The 19,201-nt window shown below is 40.4% G+C and overlaps 1 protein-coding gene and 1 long non-coding RNA gene across 4 annotated transcripts in view; one reads left to right on the top strand and one right to left on the bottom strand.

The window, feature by feature from the left end:
- Positions 1-381: 381 nt before the first annotated feature.
- On the bottom strand, positions 382-19,158 carry LOC110985448 (thyroid hormone receptor beta-A-like). Its single transcript, XM_022246483.2, has 9 exons — positions 19,104-19,158; positions 15,812-16,120; positions 6,175-6,290; positions 5,607-5,748; positions 5,005-5,213; positions 4,551-4,682; positions 3,821-4,079; positions 3,569-3,696; positions 382-2,689 (listed from the first exon to the last, which is right to left on the bottom strand). The coding sequence occupies exons 2-9, from the start codon at positions 15,840-15,842 to the stop codon at positions 2,564-2,566; spliced, it is 1,143 nt and encodes a 380-aa protein (XP_022102175.1). The 5' UTR covers positions 15,843-16,120; positions 19,104-19,158; the 3' UTR covers positions 382-2,563.
- Positions 18,884-19,201, top strand: part of LOC147799566 (uncharacterized) — a 33,628-nt gene continuing 33,310 nt past the window's right edge. For 2 of the 3 annotated variants that reach the window (XR_015424809.1, XR_015424813.1), the window contains exon 1: positions 18,885-19,023. This is a non-coding gene — a long non-coding RNA (uncharacterized LOC147799566). Of the gene's footprint in view, positions 19,024-19,201 lie in introns of all 3 variants that reach the window. The other variant, XR_015424810.1, reaches the window with a different exon arrangement.

Here is a 19,201-nt window from a genome sequence, read left to right as displayed (position 1 = left end):
AACTTTAATACTGAGACTTATTGTATACACGGCCGGCTCACTTTAATGTACATAACTCTACCATTCTACAAAATCCCTGAGTTTTTTTCATAAGTATGCCCTTATTTGTCTTTCAGTACATTTATACGTGTGTCAAAGGAATACATGATTGATTTCTATCAGTTGCAGCATCCTGAAAACAAATCGAAGAGCATCGATGTGTGCATACAGGCATATTTTGGTCATTTTCACTTCATTGGGCGAATTCGGGAATAGATCATTTATAAATAATGGAAAAGTTTTCCGGGCACTGTTTAACTGAGTCGAAACGGAACCTTGGGACGTCGATGTTTCCATAATGTTCATTTCCTAGTGAGCATTCCAAAATGAAAGGGACTGGAAAATTTTTCATGGATTTCTTTTGGAACTACGGCTTTAAGGTTTATGTACAAACAATGACTAGCTATTGATATCATCTTGCTACAACCCGCATGCCCCAGTCTGGAAATCCCTAAATCTGTTTAAAACACCCAAGTGCACATGCCACACCTTCACCGATGTATTTCAATAGGCTATACATGTACCCGTATTACATCGTCTTTTCTGTTTGCAATTGTCTTCCTTGTTTGGACTTCTATTAGTGCATATAATAAACTTCTCGTGCCACATGCTACAAAATGTTATTGACATTTTGAACAACGAATAATCTCTCCCCAAAGTCTCGGGATGTTACAGTTAAATGTACATAAATTTCAAAGTGAGGTAGTCAAAATGGTGGGTTGATATTACCTGGAGATAAAGTCTATATACATACAGTAACTTTAATGTTATCTTAATAAATCTTTATATATTTTTTCATATTCAAGTATACTGTACATGAGTTCTTCATGATGAAATGTGACTGAACCTGCGCAGTTTCTTTTGACATGTCACAAGCATACTCTTTGCAATAAAAGTTAAAAAGCAACGATAACCTGAATTACGAATAACGTTAACAGTGATAATTACAAAAAAAGGAAACAGCTGCAGTTGTTACTTAATTTATAAGAATTTACAATGGTGCTGCGGTAATTATAAAGCCATACTTCTACACTATACCTCGTATTTCAAATCTAAACAAATCTTGACTGATTATGTGTGGCGATGATACGTCTCGTCTTCACAGAGTGAACTTGTCCTAAGACGACAGTTCAAAACCTTACATACGAAACACTCTTTAAGTACCAGCCGAAAAAAAGACCCGACTAGACTGATCAACGAGCAGGTCTAGCCAGTATAGTCAACTAACCGACAAGAGCAAATCAAAACAAATTAGTTGTCAAGTGTGTATAATTATCATACAACGCCTGGATAAAAACCAATTTCATTATGAGCGATGGTGTGTCGTTGACCACGTGCCACTGACTCGTTCATACCAACGCACGGCACAGCCACATCGCAAAATAGAACTTCTATTCCACGGCAAATATAGAGAGTTCCATTCCACAAGAGATCCAGAAGTCGGAGTATACAGGTGCTTTCCAGAATTTTTCTCAGGCATTGTATAATGCAAATAATGAATGTTTCATATTCGTGGTATGGAAAGGGTATTTTCATACGGTAAAATGTTCCATTCTACTCTTGCCACTACACCCATAAGCATCCAGAATTTGAAGTCCATCAGCTGACAAGACTCAGCCAGTTAACCAACCACTATACATGTACATATAAGCACTGACTTAAAGTGTTTCACCCCAAGAAAAACATCAACTATCCTTTGGAACTCTTTGGCCTTTACACGTGGCAAGAAATTTAAAGGGTGCAGTATTACACACATCTTTCATATTTTCCAGGGAACAGGCGTATCTTAGGTACTAGCATAAGGATTCAGGTATACTTTCAAGCATGGAGGGAGCTCACAGTCACTTCGTGGTTTTCCTACCAACAGCGTGTTCTGTCTTCAAGGCACAACCCAGAAGATGGACAAATGCACGGGATACAAAATCAGATTGCCCACGAACACGACACGAAACACATTAATTCAAGGGAATTTTTTTTCGGTATTCGAGTATTGATTTTCATATACGTGTTGTTGGACCAGATGCATGAAGCTACTATTAGTGGAAAATCCTCGAGAAAGCTTGATCATTAAAGCGGAAGAATTCACCTCGGAGCCAGTAACACAGAATGCGTGACGTAAAGGTAATCATCAACCTGTTTCTGCTGGTTAAGGGTTAACTACGTAGACAGGCCAACACCTCGGCACTTTGTACCTATGATTTTTCCGCAATGATTTTCGCCTTATTGGACCAATTGCGGCCACAGTGGACTGAAGAGCGCTTTAATACCCACGATGTGCCTGCCAATTAAAGTACACCACATTCGGTTGACAGTCATGTCTAACTAGGTTCTTTATTTTTACTGACTTCCCGACATGCTCGAAGAATAGTGTTTCCCACTTTTTCCACTATTGTTCGTTACCCCTACCATACTGATACCTAGAATTCTGGTAAGACGGAGGAGGGAGCTTTATGCGTTCAGGACAAATAAATACTCGGTATGAAGATCATATACTCAACACCAGCTTATTTGTCTGAGGATTTGTTTACAGTGTAGTGTTACAGTCGTCAAACATTTCCAGAAATATCTGAGGTATCTCCTGGGTTTTGTCCAATTTGACGCACAGTAGTCTCTCAGCATGACGAGCGCTAATAGTCCGAAGGTCGGTGATCTGTGAGCGGGGAAACAAAATAATGACATTTATGTGGGGATCAAAGCATAACTCGCTCAGGTCCCAGAGGAGGCCGTTCCTTAGCGACGTAGTCAAGCTCGACTCAGGATTTCACTCGGTGAATATCTGTTTGGTTTCCCCAGCTTTTGTATTGGGCTATAAAAGGGTAGTAATTAATAACCTAAGGAAACCTTGCTGTTGTACCACTTCATAGGAAGGTGGGGGTGTTGTAATTACTGACAATTTATGACCGTACTTACTACTTATACAATTAAGTCAGTAGCAGTACTATAGGCCTGGGCCAGGTCTAAGTTTACAAGTGACTTTTATACATTTGTAAAGTTGTCAGCTTACAGTGGTAAACTCGCGTAATACATGTCGCAGGATTGCTGGGACCAGCGCTTAAAACAGAACTTGAAAAATAAAGTAAAACAGACAGAAGAAGAGACTCGGAGCTTTTGAATTATCTCTTTATAATGACAGTAGCCAGTGCTATACTCTTCACGTTGTGGGTTGATTATTGTCACTGTTTGTGTGTAATTTTATGATCGTGTTCCCATGACGACTGGACCTTTGAGGCCTGTCGTATATTTGATTATGTTGTAGAACAATCATGTGATACCACGAACTCCTTCATATGGAAATGAGAGGGAGCAATTGTGCGATCTGGTAATGAGCTGCTTTTGTCATCAACCCTAACTTTTATACAACAAAGCTCTTGACGTTTATATAATCAATCTTTTATATGTGACCTATCCTGGAACTTTTATCTCCAATAGTTGATTTTCAGTCTCATGGACCCGAATTAACCCCTAGCAATGGGAGAAGCTGGTCACAGCAACAATCTAAAGCTTTGAAGTCAACTGATTGGGCACATACCTTCATAAGAATTTTTGCCCAGTGCACTGGCGTCTTTGGTCGTGTCTCATTGATGAAGTGCTGGAAGGCTGTCAGCAGTGTGTCCTGAAGCATTTCCACCGACTTAGTATCTTTAAGTCCAGGCCGGTCTATGGAAGAAACAGCGTGGAATTCAATCACACCACGGCTACAACACGCAGTTATATTGAAGTTGTAACGTTGTCCCTTTGTTTTATGAGGTTCTATCCTGATAGTTGTTCTGTGATAACCTACCACCAGCTATAAGTAGCACAGCTGCCAAGAGTGCCATTTCGGTTTCTGTCAGTTGCAGCCTGGCCAGACCCACGGCGAAGTCGAAGATGGGCTCTACAAGGTCGGCCAACGTGCCATGTTGTAACTCAGACTTGTCCAGAGGCATGCCGTTGGACAGAATCAGCAGCTGGGTGTCGGGATCATACTTCTGAGCGATCCTCAAGCACATGATCTCCATGCAGCATGACTTCAAGAGCAAGACCTGGTCTTCGTGGTCCAGCTGGAGAGGTTTTAAGAGAAAGCTTTAAAATGCTAGACCTTTTATTTTGATTACGAGTTAATTTGTAAATCAAATATTTGTAACTCAGATAAGGGGCCTGGTGTTATATTTATGCGTTGTGCTGACAAAGTTTGTTCTGTGTGAAAGCAGAAAAGCAGACTCAAGCAGGAACTGCTGAACTATGAATGTGGCATTCTGAGGATCCTAGTTTTCCCACACAAAAGGTATCAAATTAACCTGGACATTTTACTATTTTAAAACTGAGACCTCCTGTATCATCATCTTGAATGGTCTCATCTGTTTCCATTGAAAGCACAGCAACCAGGTACAATGGCCGTAAATATTCAAGGCACGCCTCGCAGAAGGCAAGATTTAATCCTAGATCATTTCTAGATCTGGAAAAACAAAACACCCCTCCCCTCCCCAAAAGGGGGGAGAGGATGTCTTGAGGCATCAGACGTGTGTCCTTACCTCTTTGAATCCTGGTACCCTCTTGGCGAATTCTACCACCTTGACAATGGAGGGGGTCATGATCTCGGCCAGGTTAAGTAAAGCACTCTTGTCATCCTCTGCCTTGGCCCTCTTGGTGTCAGGCTGGCCGTCCTACATTGAGAAAAGAAATGCAAAGCCTAGGGTTGAGTAAGAGGCATACCTTTGTTGAGAAAAAGGTTACAAAAAAGCAAACTTCTTGTCTAGTTAGTCATGTAACTTTGTTTACTGTATGATTTCCCCGCCCCTTTGTTCAAATAGTTATTGAATACTTGTGGGTAACGTTGCTATTTAATTATTTTAAGCTTCTTTGTAATGGCAAAACCGTTTCTAATTATCTATATTTGTAACCCTGTTCGTTTCAGCTGCTGGCTGCAAGTCATGTTTTTAGTAAACCAATTTGAACCAAGCATTTGATCTAAGGTTTATCTGGTACCTCTTCCGAGGAGGTGGAGTTTCTCCTGAACAGGTAGGTGGTGTCCTGGTGCGCCACCAGTATGGCTTTGATGAGATTCTCTTCGGCCTCAGTTAGCCGGCTGGCCAGCAGCAATCCACTCTGTCGCAGCATCTCTTCCCGTGTTCGCTTCTCCCTATTCTCTTGGATCAGTCGCCTCTTGGCTCTCCTCTGGTTCTCATTTAGAACCACTGTGAAGGACGACAGAAAACAGACAAGTTAAGAAATCCACGAACAGGAAGAAGACACCGAGAATGGAGGAGGAACTAAAACTGCATTCATACGAGTACTCTTGTCAGTCATGGAAGCGAATCCCGTCAGTAATCCACCGATTACCTCTTATAACTTCCTATATTTCTAATATGACGCACTTCATGCTTTGTAAAGAAGGATTAGATTTCCAGGACTGAGTATCTAGGAAATTAACTGATTCGACTGTGCTTGACGGGACTTGTTAAGTGTATAGCGCTACTGGGTGGCTTGAAAGACAAACGAATCAGTCAAAAGCTTGTCATGGCTTGTTTAAAAGTGACTATAATCCAAAGGAGCCACTACATGTACATAAGAAGTGTAGATGAACTCACGATCGGGTGCCATGCCAACGTTGATGCATTTCTTATACCGGCACTGCTGACATTGATTCCTGGTGGTCTTGTCGATTACACACTCTTCGTTCCATTTACAGTAATAGCTCAGATTCTTTTGCACTGTCCTTCGGAAGAAACCCTATTTACAACGAAATGATTAAAGTGTTCGATTTGTTTAAATGAAAACAAGATTCGATGGCAATCGTGGGAAATCCTCCATGCGAGAGCGCCCAAAACTAACTGTTATAAATAATTACACATAGGTACCTTTATTTTTTAAGGTTCTGTTAACATTTGAGTTCTAAACTACAGGCAATCACAAAAACGCGTTGGAATGTTAAACACCTTGCTGATTCCTCAAGGAAATGGTGCTCCTGAGATCGGCATGTCTTTTCAACATTGTACATGTACTTAACACATTAAGAAAAGCACCGGTTAAAATAGGTTTTGTCAATGTGTTTTTTGTTCTTTAATATTAACAGTTTCTTCTGTTTGAGTGTCGATATAAAAGTGCATATAAGCTATCGCCACGGACAGACTGGAACGTCTACCCTCGTTCCCATACCTTGCAGCCTTCGCACGTCATGCACCGGTAGTGATAGCCAGTCGCCGCGTCCCCGCACACCACACAAGGCTCGGGCCCATTACTCAGGTCCATGTAGCTTGGGATGTAGGGAGTGCCTATGCAGGAAGAGAGTAAGATTATAGCATTAATCAACCATGCCCAATCCAACAAGATTATTACGTAAACATCGAGAGTAAAGGTTAAGTTCGCTCAATGCAACTACCTTTTTCCACCGAAAAAACAAGAGATATACCGGTAACTGTGTATTAAACAAACTAGTCTTGAATAAAGTAAAGCTTGTATGGATAACCATTCTTTGATTTTGGTTAAGCTAAGAAAGTGGAGAAAGAATGGATACAGTCTTATGAATAATCTGATATGCAACGGTAGGATATCCATCCCTCCGTGCGTCGGAGACAGCCTAATGCTAGAATCGAACTGGAATGCTTAAAAAATATGTGAGACCTAGAGTATGTAAGGATACACGACCTGTGACGGTAGCCAGTACATTTCATAGAAACAATCCTTTTTTTTCGTGCATCGTCGGGTCAACAATTAGTCAGTCAAAGCGACTTTCACGAGACTGACGTTAATATTTCATGCAATATGTTTTGTTTTTGAAGTCACCCCGAAATAAGAAATAATTTCTGTGAACAAATGAACAAATTTCAATCCGAGTTACTTGTGTATTTGGCGTTTTAATAAAAAAGAGAGCTAACACTACATCTTTAAAAGTCCTAGTTCTGTCTATTTATGGATGAACAAGTGTGACAGAATTCCACTGTCGCATCTGGCGGTATCTAGGAAGTTTGTTCGCTTTGGGTTTAAGGGTTGGGTTACTCCGTGCGTTCCAACGCCTATCTATATGTACGTTTTTGAGTGCGTTGCGTACACGATGCGTTCGTGTATTTCATTTTCACGGACACAAAAACTCTACATTAATTAACATAACACGTGTGCGTTGCGTTTGTCAGTCAAAATCGCTTCGGGGGCCATTTTGACAGATACGCGCAACACTTGGCGCCAGTGTTGACGCGCATATGCAAAGGCACCCTTAAACAGCTCCTCGCACTTGCCCAGGCTGGATTCGAACACCACCTGTCGGTGTCGTTCGTTTTTTCTTTCTTCCACGCGCTCATCCGTCACGTCACTCATTGAACTATGTCCAACCCTACGGTCAGTCAACTCCAACAATTAACCGTCTGAGCCAGATAACACGATCTCATGAACTGTCGGTAGTATTTGTGCAAATGATAAAATGAACAAATAATGGAGAATCAAGGTGTGGAGCCCACGAAACCGTGCACGAAGTTAACGCGTGAATCCGGCGAAAACATGTCACTGCACTAAAACGTTACATACAAGGGGTGTAATTTAGACATTACATGTTCGTAGAGGCTGAAGCGACAAAAGGTGCATAAATCCTGGGAGATATGGAGAGGACATCCCGCACACCTACACACAGGCACTTTTTGACCAGGGGATGAAAAGTTTTATCATCCCCCTCCCCGGCCTTTGATAGTGAGAAACAAAACGCAGATTTGCTAAACGTTATTTATAATTTTACAGTAGCCACGATGAAGGATGTTAAAACTCTCATGGTGCAACCATCGATGAAACAATTTTGAGCGTACCCATTGATGTACACTGGCGGTAACTTAACGGCCACTTGCCCCAGTCGTTCTTACGCAGTAAAACATGATAGGGGCCTATTTTTACCTGCATTCTGCAGGGTACTTGAGGGCACTCATTAACCTTCATTTTCATGTGGTCGTGTTGAATGGTTAATAGTGTATTTTGCGTTAGGTGTAATCTCAATGCATGTCGCAATGATATTATGGTTACTACTTGCACAACCACTGTGAATTTAGACACATTATAAGAGCAGCGCGATGTATGTACCGGTCCTACCGGAACAGATCTGCAGCTTACAAAAGCACTACATGTAGCAGTGGCAGTAATGTGCTGGTAATGGTGCGTAAAGAGGTTATCTGCCTCAGTGATATGGTTCTATACACCGTATATCCGTTGGACAGTGCATGATGGGTGAAGGACGGTTGTTAACTTTGTTGATTATCTTCACTCTTCACAAAGTTCACGCATTATTCGTTCTGATGTGAGTGATTCCAGTTTCCAAATGCCCTCAAACCAATCTCTTTTCGTTTTCTGTCCGTCTCTTTAACGCTAGGCACATTCGCAGTTATTTTCTCAAAATTCTGATCTGCAAGTGTTTCAAACGAAAAACATATAAAAAGTGCCTTTTACGGAAAACTGAATGACAGAAAATTAGATAATGACCCACATATGTCAGTTTCCTAGTACAACTTAATTTAAAGGGGATCATCTCGAAAAGGAGGACAACAGTCATGAAATAGCCAAAACGTATATAGGCCTAATGACTGTCAAAGTAGTGTCCTACATGTAGCTTTAGCCTCACCCACTGTTTCTCTGGGTAAAAATATACACGGAGTGAACAAATGTCGACAGTATAGTAGAGTTACATGTTGAGCAGAAATGCACTTAGTCTTCAGCCAATTTTAAATTTCATTCTCTTGAGTTGTCTGTCAAGACCAATGCATTCATTTGTTGTCAAGCCCCCCCCCAAAAAAAATCAAAAACAGAGAACATCTTCGGGAAATGCCTTGAACCGAGACTATAGTAGTGTGGCTAGTGTCCTTGAGCAGGTGACAAATCCAGTGCATCGAAGTCGCCTACAGCGCGTCCAACCCTGGCCCAACCAAATTGAACCTAATGGAATGAGCCTGCTAAAATGTCCCAAGCCAATTACGTAACGTCCTGCACCAACCGGCAAGCTAGTCACATGAGGGGAACTGGATGGGCCCGTGGCGATGATTGCACCCATTTTGGAAAATTGTGAACATATATACCTCAACAATAGTAAGGAATCACTAATTCTCCACATTAAACTTCTGCAAAAGAACAGAATGCAAAAGCTACATTGAAAGTTTAAGTCCAGTTTGGTATCGTTTGGATCCGATTTATTCGATTAACTGCACACAATTAAAACCAAGTGTAAATGAGCATGTAATAAGTTACACTGTTTAACAGCACTCCAATCTGGTGTCGACATAATAATAACATGCAGTAATGTTTCCATTGATAGCAACATCGTAGTACCGTGGATTTTTCGACATCGAATAAAATATTCAACAAAAATTTAGACACGTGAAATGAGTTTAAAATGAGCTTGCTTCAAAATCATCGTTGCGGAAAATAAAATCTTGAATGTTTAAACAGCTGCTGTTTAAAACTTAATGGAAGTGAATAAATTACGTTTGGAGAGCAGCAAGTTGTTTTAATATTTCTCATGCGCCCTCAATTTGCATTTGGACCCGAATTGGACGTTTCTCACTGTTGTCTCAGATTTTTGTCGCTTTTCTATCTCAATAAGAGGCTTGTAACTTTGTGTGTGTGTATATATATATATATTTAAAAGACGTAGTTCAAAACTTTGTATATATATAAAATTGTTTCACTGACAAATCTGTGCATTTATCAACGACAGTTAAACAGCCCGAGGTATTTCAAACAAGTAACTTTTCTTAACTCAAAGTTGTTTTAAACCGTTTTCTTTAAACTGCCCAAATTGCTTAATACGGTCGCCCCTTAAAATGTTTAATAATTTTGCCCTAGTAAAACAGCGGCCATGTTCAAACTTTGAGCAGCATATTTAAATATTCATAAAAGTGTACGGCAACTAACGAACTCCTCCAAACTGCATGTTTTCGAGCACACGGGCAGGTTGTAATAATTGAGAATTGATAATAATTGATATTTTTGTTACGTTGCTGCATGACAACCATAAAAATATAAACTATACTGTGTAGCACAAATGCGAGTAAACATCTAACACACTAAAAAGGTAAATCTACAGCTGTGAAGTCGCGCCACAGTTATGGAAATACATGTAGTTAACGTGGGTTCATGTATGGAGGTGGTCCATGTTAGCATGCATGATATGATCCTAGTGAAATGTAGAAAATGTTCCCTACTAGCACGGCACATGGAAGCCAAGAATGATTCAGCTGCTTGTCCTCATAGCATTAGGCGGGTCAGGGACATCCACCTATGACCAAATAAAAACTTGTTTGCGGTAATTCATTTCAAAGCCCTTCTTGAAAGGTCCGAAGTGTTTCTTGCTAAATACAGATAACTCAAATCACAATGGCCGTCCAAATGAAATGACACGTGCACGCTACATTACAAACGAACAATCAAGTGGCATCACACTGATGGGGCTAATTTATGATTAAAGGTAAAACGCACATCGTAATGGTGGAGAAACATTACTATTTAGTGCAGCATTCCCTGTACTCGGCAGATCGATTCCTGCTGTTCGCGTTACGTAACAGAGCTTAAAGCGGTAAAAGCTCGGCAACAGTAGACCACATTTTGTTTGCATGGGTTCAGAATCTTAAACCCTTTGTTACGAACCAAAGCAGGTTCGTGTATTGAGGGATGGGGGGGGGCTGGGTACTACTCTGCAACATGCCTTTTGTTCCGTCATTCTGTTGTCTCTGTTTACAATGCATTCTAATCAGGTGTGTCAAGCTTTGCACGCAGACATTGCATGGTCTGTAGAGGCTGGTAACCCCATAAGGTCAACGGGGGGCCCAGGCTTCCATGGCGCCCAATGTACTCGGCCAAGGCTGCGGGATTACATTCGAAGAAATGCCGAGGAACCACGAAATATATTTGTACAAGAAAATAGTAAGAGCAAATGTTACCGCTTGGCTGGTATTATTCAAAACGTATTTCAATGTACTGTCGATGGTTTCGATTTTGAAAAATGTTGGTTTTTTCAGCTGTGGCCTTTGTCACCAAACAAGCACTTGCTTTCGTTATTTGAGACTTGTTAACAATAGTTCGGAAAGAATGCCTCATTGTACAAAAATATGAAACAAATACCAAGGAAATTGCGAGAAAGCACGAGCTAAATGACTATAGCCGATTTTTAATACGTTTCCCGCATACTGTAACACAAAACATGAAAGAAACTGGCAACAACCCTGCAACGATTGAAAAAGAATTGAGCCTACATTTGGGATTCATTGTTCAGGACAATACTGGCTAGTCCTCCAAAAAATGTAATTAGTGTATAGAACCATTTTATGAGGAATAAAACTGTGGTTATTAAGTACGGAAGTGCGTCCAACTAGTCTCTAGAACAATCTTACACATAATACATGCCCTGCATGACACTAAATTTTCAAAATGACGTATACAAACCATTTTCCAGCCATGAATTTTCATTTGATTTTGTCATTGTTGGAACTACCCTCGGTCTGTACCTGGAATCCATGTACATACAATCGTAACCAGATGCACTCATTATGTAACCGGCAAAATATTAACCAATTTCGAGGAAAATGGCCCTGACTGTATAGGCCTTGCCAAGTCGTTGCCCTGGCAAACAGCCTTCCACCAACACCCACTCATTATATGCAGGTGTTAGTCAACAACTACACGTGCTGTACATATACATGTATGTACAGTACATGTACATTTACCTTTGTCGCTCTCGGACAACAGAGAAAAATGAAATGAAAACTGGACTTTGAAAGAATTTATAACTATCATTTATGGACTATAATTTATGGACTATAATTTTTGCACAGTTTCTAGGAATTTTTGACATTTCTGAAATGAAACACCTTAGTTGTATTTGAAAGTTCATCTCTCTGTAGGAAAGGAGAATCACGCAAAAACAGTTGAGTGCAGCCTGAAACAAAAGTTTTCGATGTCCTCGACAAAAACACAGCAATTATCTTTTAAAAGTCAATCCGTCATATGCTCCTTTTTTGAGATGGGGGCTCGGGGAAGGGTGGATCCCCCACGCATGAGAAAAGTCTGTCACTTTTGCATCATGCCGAGTAATTTCTTTATTGAGGTGAACAACGCGGTCCCGACATCGGCTGTATCCACTGTCTTTGTTGATAAAGCATTATCGTGTGAACAAGTTTTCTTGACACCCTATTAGGTCAGCGGCGGTTTGGATTGGATTTTTTGAGAACGGCGGGCAGCTAGTCACAGATGCCTGTTGTTGGAACTCGAAGGTTACTCGAAAGTCACAGTTTCTTGTGTTTTGGGGTTGTGGTTTTTGTTTTATTTTGATTGTACGTGAAAAATCGGAAAAAAGTTGTCTTTTAACCGAAAGTCTTCTCAGAATGCCAACATGCCCACCATCACTGCGAGTGAATTTTCTAACCAGAAATCATCAAAGGGTAGCAATAAGCTAAATGCGGAGTACGTTGGTCAGGTCTTGATCGGCTGCTATGGCCTAAACGCTACGTATATATTTTTCAGAAGTAGAGACGAGTCAAAAATCAAGCCAGAAAATTTGAAAATTGAAGTTGCGTTAAACTTTTAGCTTATAGTTGCAGGTACACGCAGTCCGATTTACCGCCAAAGGCTAAACAAAAATGGATGGCAAATTCTCATAGCCTGATCATGGTGCGAGTGTCAGTGTAATATAATTTTGTTTTCAATGACACCATTGTCATAATTATTGGGCATGCTGTCTTATAATGCGCGGGTGTATGGGTGTGTGAGTTACGTAACCACTTCAAATATTAGAGTTACTTCCGAGAAATGTGTCCTGACTCGACCTTGGAAGGTTGTTATGCGAGTCGCAGGCAAAGTCCTTCAAAAACCACCAACGCTCCCAGTAATATTCTTCTTTTTAATACATATACATGTAATAACGCCCACTACGCTTCTGTGTGGGTGCAGCCTGGAAAAGTGGAAAAAGACCACGGGTAGAACTGAGAACTGATGAAAAGTTCGGTCCTTCATACACTCCTTGAAAGACACGTCTTTTCGAATGACTTCAGCCCGATTAATCAAATGAGAGTTGCTCGTTAGATCTTTTCAACATAACTCTTCAATCACCCAGATACTGAGCAACATTGGTTGAAGTGTTGGGCTCAGTAAAAGAAACATTAATTAACTTTGGATCTCCCCCCCACACACACACACCCATACACTATATTTACATTTTTTTAAATTTCTAGATCTTCGAAAAAGCAAGGGAGACTAGAATAGCAATGTTACTAAAACAGCCTTCAAACCAAACAACCATTCACATGGCACAGCGGATATCGAATTGGCTGTTACATCACCTTTTATTCGGAATAAGGAAAGATGGAACTTGCAAAACTGACAAAACAAACAAAAACAGTGCAACAACTACTCGCGTTTCTGGCAGAAAAATCACGGCCAACCGCACCCGCCCGTAGCTCCAGTTCAAGTGTATATTGTCGATGTCCGGCTATTACGAGGGCAAGCGCCAACTTGGCTCCCGCCAGGTTGATCAGGCGCAGACTGCCAAGGTTAGCCCTCTCCTTTGTGGAGGCGGATTGGAAATGCGGTCCGTTTCCATTGCTCTGTCAAGTCAATGATTCATCGAATACTACGGGAATTGTTCATCAAATACTACCACGCACATTGTGCAAGATATCCCAAGATAAGATTAATATCTTTCAAAATACTACGGCCTCGGAGAGCTTATTTCTTGATTCCTATTTCAAAGATGTAACGCATGCAAATCTGGCGTTTTTCCGGGTGGTGTCCATGGAACTTTTTTCCATTGCGTTTATTACTGTTTACCTCCCCCAACACTGAAAACTACTCCCACTTGATTGCCCCCTTTTAGTTTTACGTCGAGTGACTGAGAGACAAAACATTTTAGGCACAATGCTCCCCCTCTCGCGCCTTTTGAGAAACTAATTCTGCAACGATATCGCCGCCCGTGGAACGTTCCGGAGTCTTTTCGTTTATTGCCAAAGAACAAAGCCGTTAATGAAGTCGGAGCCTCAGCCGAAGTCGATATTTTAAAATTTTGTGGTCCTCTTATGTGTTGATTTCGTTTTATTTTGGGTAGTCCCAACAGTCATCAAAGAACTGCTCTCCTTTGGGGACCTGGATTAAGTTGTAAAAAATACAGTGTGAAGAAACGGGCTCATAAACACAATACGTTATCATATTTTCATATTTATATTTTCATAAGAATATGTATTTGAATTCCTGTCCGATTTCACTTGAACCTCCAGCATTCCATATTTTTTGGGTTGTTGGTTAATAAAAAATAACAAACTCAACCACTTAACAAGTATCATCATATTGAAAATTTTAGACCCAGTCGCCCTGAAGTGTTTCACAGTCCTGTGTATTGTTTAGCAGAAAACAATCAGTTTTCGTAAGTACAGAAGTAAACTATAACAGTGAAAAAGTTCCAAGTTACGTGTTAGTAATTTTGTTAGTAGTAGTTTACAATATATTTAATATTACGGTTTACAACTGACAGATGTGTCTGTGCCAATTAGCTGCATTGTTCAGGCATGTATTTTATATAATGAGATTTATTGCCGGTCAGGCCACATTCAGTTGTAACCGTTGGATCACCATCAGTTTATTTGATACCACTTGATGATGTTTGTTAACTCTGGCATTAACTACATCTCACGCCTTGCAGGCCTTTTCCTTGCCTTCGAGTTAACCAAGGTTACTGTGAAGTCACTTGTTTTCCCCACGAACATCGACGTTTCCAATGCATTTGTTTTTTTTACAAAATACGCACGCATCCGGAAAGATGTGATTGTGATAACCAATCGTAAGACAAGGAACAGGAAAAATAAAAAAGTGCTCATTTTATTTATCAATTAAAACTTTCTAGAATAAAGATGGCGCAATATTCTCAAGAGCGACTCAGGTTTTCAGTTATGACGTGTACTACATGACCGATTGGACATGTGTACAATGTACACATCATTTTTTGACGTCTAAACTCACCTTCACAACAATTTCAAGCGTAATGTCTCGAAAAAGAAGTCCTTTAGTGTGTTTATGAAATTCTACACTAGAATGAGCTCTGCAATTTAGTAGTTTCACGGGATGACCATGCACGGGTTTGGTTAAGTAAAGTTATCCATAATGTGCTCTATAAGACTAACTGCACAGAACATTTGGACAAAAAAAGAAAAGAAACTGTGATAATTCTAGGAAATTAATCCACCTTCAATTTTTTTAGTATTTATTTTAAGCATAACATTAAAGTGAAATACATGGGCTGCTTTCAAATTTCCTCGGGGTTGTCGAAGTAAAATCTTACTTTTCACCTTTTTGATCCACCAGTTGTCGATTTGGTTGTCACATGTTTAAGATAACACTTCGCTTTGAGAGGAAGAACCGTACTCGGCGACAAACAGCCATGGCATGCCAATTTAGTTATGTGTATTTCCATTTGGAATGTATTAGAAAGTCTACCGGTTTGTTTCAATGTTACAATATACACTGTTCAAGTGGATAAAATATGTAATGTTAGTCTTATACTTATCAAACTAAACATCAAGAAAGTTTGTGTGATGCGTGGCCTGTTCTCTCAATAATTTAAATTAAGACTACGACATTTGTACGAGTAAAAAGCTCACTTCCCCCGTGTCCTTGCTTTAGCCACGAGAACCATGCATGGTTGGAGCATGGAGGTAGAATCACATGGTTGGAGGTACGGTAGGAATGGGAAAGCAAACCGACAAAGACCTTGGAAGACAAATCGTCGGATGGCAAATACTCATCAAAAGATGCTAAAAAATCGCATGAAGGGAGAAAACCAGCTTACCAAACTTGTACTTAGTCATTGGCCGTTCCATGCTGTGCGACTTTGGAAATTGTCTTCAGGAAATCAGATTGGTTTGGGATCGTCAGAAGTCGCCCCTGTTCGCGCGTGCAAGGTGAGGGTCGTACCGGTGCTAAGGGTCTGTCCTAGTCTTAGCCCTCGATGTCACAATAGAGGCAATTCTCAAGCCCCCACCATACCGAGTTGCATCCTGGGTTGTTATTCCCCCATTCGGCGCAGGCAGGAAGCTGCTTCACAGTGCGCCAATCAGTACCGGTCCAGTGCACCCTGGTCAGGCAAAGGGGGGAATTTCTGTAGGAGGACATGTGAGGTCACGGCTGGTGTAAAGAACTTTCAAAAAATTGTTCCTTCGTTGTTACAGACCACAAACTTTTCTTCAAAACATGAATCATTAGGGAACAAAAACGTCAGTCCGTCTAAACCCTAATTGGACCCCAATGCTTGAATTAGGAATAAAAGCTTGGTATTATTTTGTTGGTTCCACGTTCCCCTCTTTCATTACACGCATCTCCCCTGTACAGACTAGTCCATTTCAAGCCATTCCACTGGTTACGTAATCATTTCTTTATCGAGGAGCTTGCAATTTGCATTTTTGAGGTCACTGACATCATGGTGAATAGCCGGCCCAAGGCCACTGCAATATCTCTGACAATACGATGGATAGACGTAGCTCAAGGCGCCCGTGATACTTCATTATGGTTCAACTATTACGTAACTGCATTAATAACGTTCACTGCGTAGAATACAGATCATTTCATGGAGACTTGGAATTTGTCCGTGCAAATAGCAAGAAAGGCTCCATGGTGGCATTTGCTGTCACCTCATTCACTCACGCAATAACCTTCTGGTCTTTTTCATATGGATTTATGGGAAATTTTCTGTTCAATATTTTGAAGGAAAGGACGTTTTTGGGGAAATTGTTCTATGAAAAAAATGTTCGGAAATTCCATAATAGGATGGAATGGTAGCTCATGGTGGTCAAAGAGTATAACAGCAGATGGTCTGTGGTTACTGAGAGTAGTTGGTGGTCATTGGAAGTGGTCAAAGCGTAGCATATAAGACAGCAGCTGTTGGTCAAATCGTCGGTGTTTTGGCGAAGTGACAAAAACCCATGTAATGCAAAACAGACATTCCAAGATAAACGCATTTGAAAAGACTCCCCATTCTGACACATTTTCGACTACATGTACTTTGTTTTTACGGATTTCGGAGATATTATGCACACTGGCAGTCATTGCTGATCCACACTCGGTTGCAGAAATATTATTTCATTTAAACTGTACAGCTGTTTCAACTTCGTGAAAACAGCAAATCCTTGAGGTCTTATTTTCTCTTTTAAATTATACGTACTTTTTGTCACTTCGTGGAAACAGAGAAACACAGAGACTGAGCTTTTTGCCAAATGTTTGTTGACGACCAATATGAAAGTAAAAAACTTTTTGATTTGAAACTCTACCAAGTTGTAATATGCATCAAATGTACTTAAATGGCAGGAAAGACAGTGATAAAAAATTATTTATTATCCTGGTTTTTCTCACTTCGTGAAAACACACAAGAAATAGCAGCCGTCGATGAGAGAGTAGATGTTGGTCAAAGGGCATCTGTTGGCATGTGCGTTTATAATCCTGGGGGATGGGGGTATATATTTCCCCACTTGTATTCAAAAACGGAGAATTAAACTAAAAGAACAGAAACATGACTACAGTGTTTAAAGGCAACGTTCAGTAGGATCAGAGTGTGCTGCACATTGCAATAGTGCATCTGAATCATGATTATCGCCTCCTGGTGGTGGGTGTCCCCAACAACCCCCCATGGTTCCCATCTTAACTTTACGCCACTGGCTGTTGGCCAAAGAAAGAGCAGCGGGCAGTAAAAGATTAGCTGATGTTTAAAAGTAGATGTTGGTCAGAGACTTAAGAATAGCTGCTGGTCAGGAATGTTGTTATATTTTGATCACATTGTTCAACTAAGACCAAAATTTGCTAAAGATCACTTTCCCCCTTTTTTCCTGTAATTGTAAAATTTATCATTTTATTTAGCAAATGTATCTTACGCTGTCTACGCATTTTTACCCCATTTTTATACATTTTTGTCGGCTGACCGACTATCAAGGTAGAAACAAGAGAGAGAGGGACAGAGAGAGACAAAAAATTAAATGAATAAATAAAATGAAATAAAATAAACGGGACACCTTGATTTGACAGACGTGGCTAAAATTCACAAGATTGCCCGAAGAAAAATTTACAAATTTGATTATAGAGGGCGTATCGTCAGTCTCCCATTTTTCCCCACATCGGACATTCAACCAAAGTTTGGTTCGCGAATGGGAAATGTGTTCAATTTTGAGTTGTATCGCGGCCAAGACTTTTGAATTTGCTACGTCACAATAGCCGTTTTTGCAAAACACTAAATATTAAAATACTTGCACTAAATGCTAAATAACGATGCCTCCAAATCTAATACTGATCTTGCAACATATGCATTTTGAGAGGAAAATTATTACACGCAGCTAAGAGTGAATTTTCTGCGAACTTTGACCATCCATTTGTTTGCTTTTGTTTAACATGGAAACCTCCTTCGTGCATCACCACCCTGTGTCTCATCTTTTTAAATTAACGCAACTGCCTAGAGTGGAAGCTTCAATTATGTTGATAAAACTTTTAGACAATAAATTTGAAATAGGGCCTATGTTACTAAGTCAAACATACTGACAATCTCTATTTGATTTACAAAGGATTGTATTTTAGCCTTCTCTGTTTTAAAAAGTTTGTTTACACGGATAACTTTCAAGATGATTGGAAAATCGTCTTAACAGAATGTGCTCGAAGTCTGTAAGTTTTGACAATGATTGTTAATTCTTCCATGGAGGTAGAATGATTCTTCCAGCACATTCTGTAAAGGCTCGAAAAAGTTGCCTCGAGCATCTTAAAAACTTGCTACAAAATGAGAGTAGGTAAATAATCCGAGGTTTGAATATCAAGAGGGCGCTATAGCATTCGCCAAAAACCTTTTTATTTGGGATCACCTCCGTCCGGTTCGCGAAAGGGAAAGTATACTCGATTGGGGTATGTTTCCACGGTACTTCGCATGCGCGCTGTGCATGTGGCGGAATTTTTGACCGTGGCGAATTTGGAGCATGGAGTATGGTTGGAGGAAATTTTAGGCAACAAATTTGAAATATCCCTGCAAGACAGGTACGTAGACAAAGTATGGATCATTTATAAAGCAAACTTGGTCAAGGCAATTATCAGGCAGGCTTATGTTCATTCTTTACCTGAGCAGCTACGCCGTCGCCGTACACTGTTGTGTTGTGATGTCCGGAAATTGGGCACAAAATAGGAATGTAATTAACGGTACGCGGGTTCCCTAACG

This window comes from Acanthaster planci, linkage group LG03, assembly GCF_054643075.1.
Source record: "Acanthaster planci isolate LZ-2023a linkage group LG03, COTS_SCS, whole genome shotgun sequence".
Lineage (NCBI taxonomy): Eukaryota > Metazoa > Echinodermata > Asteroidea > Valvatida > Acanthasteridae > Acanthaster > Acanthaster planci.
This window is presented reverse-complemented; position numbering and strand designations above follow the sequence as displayed.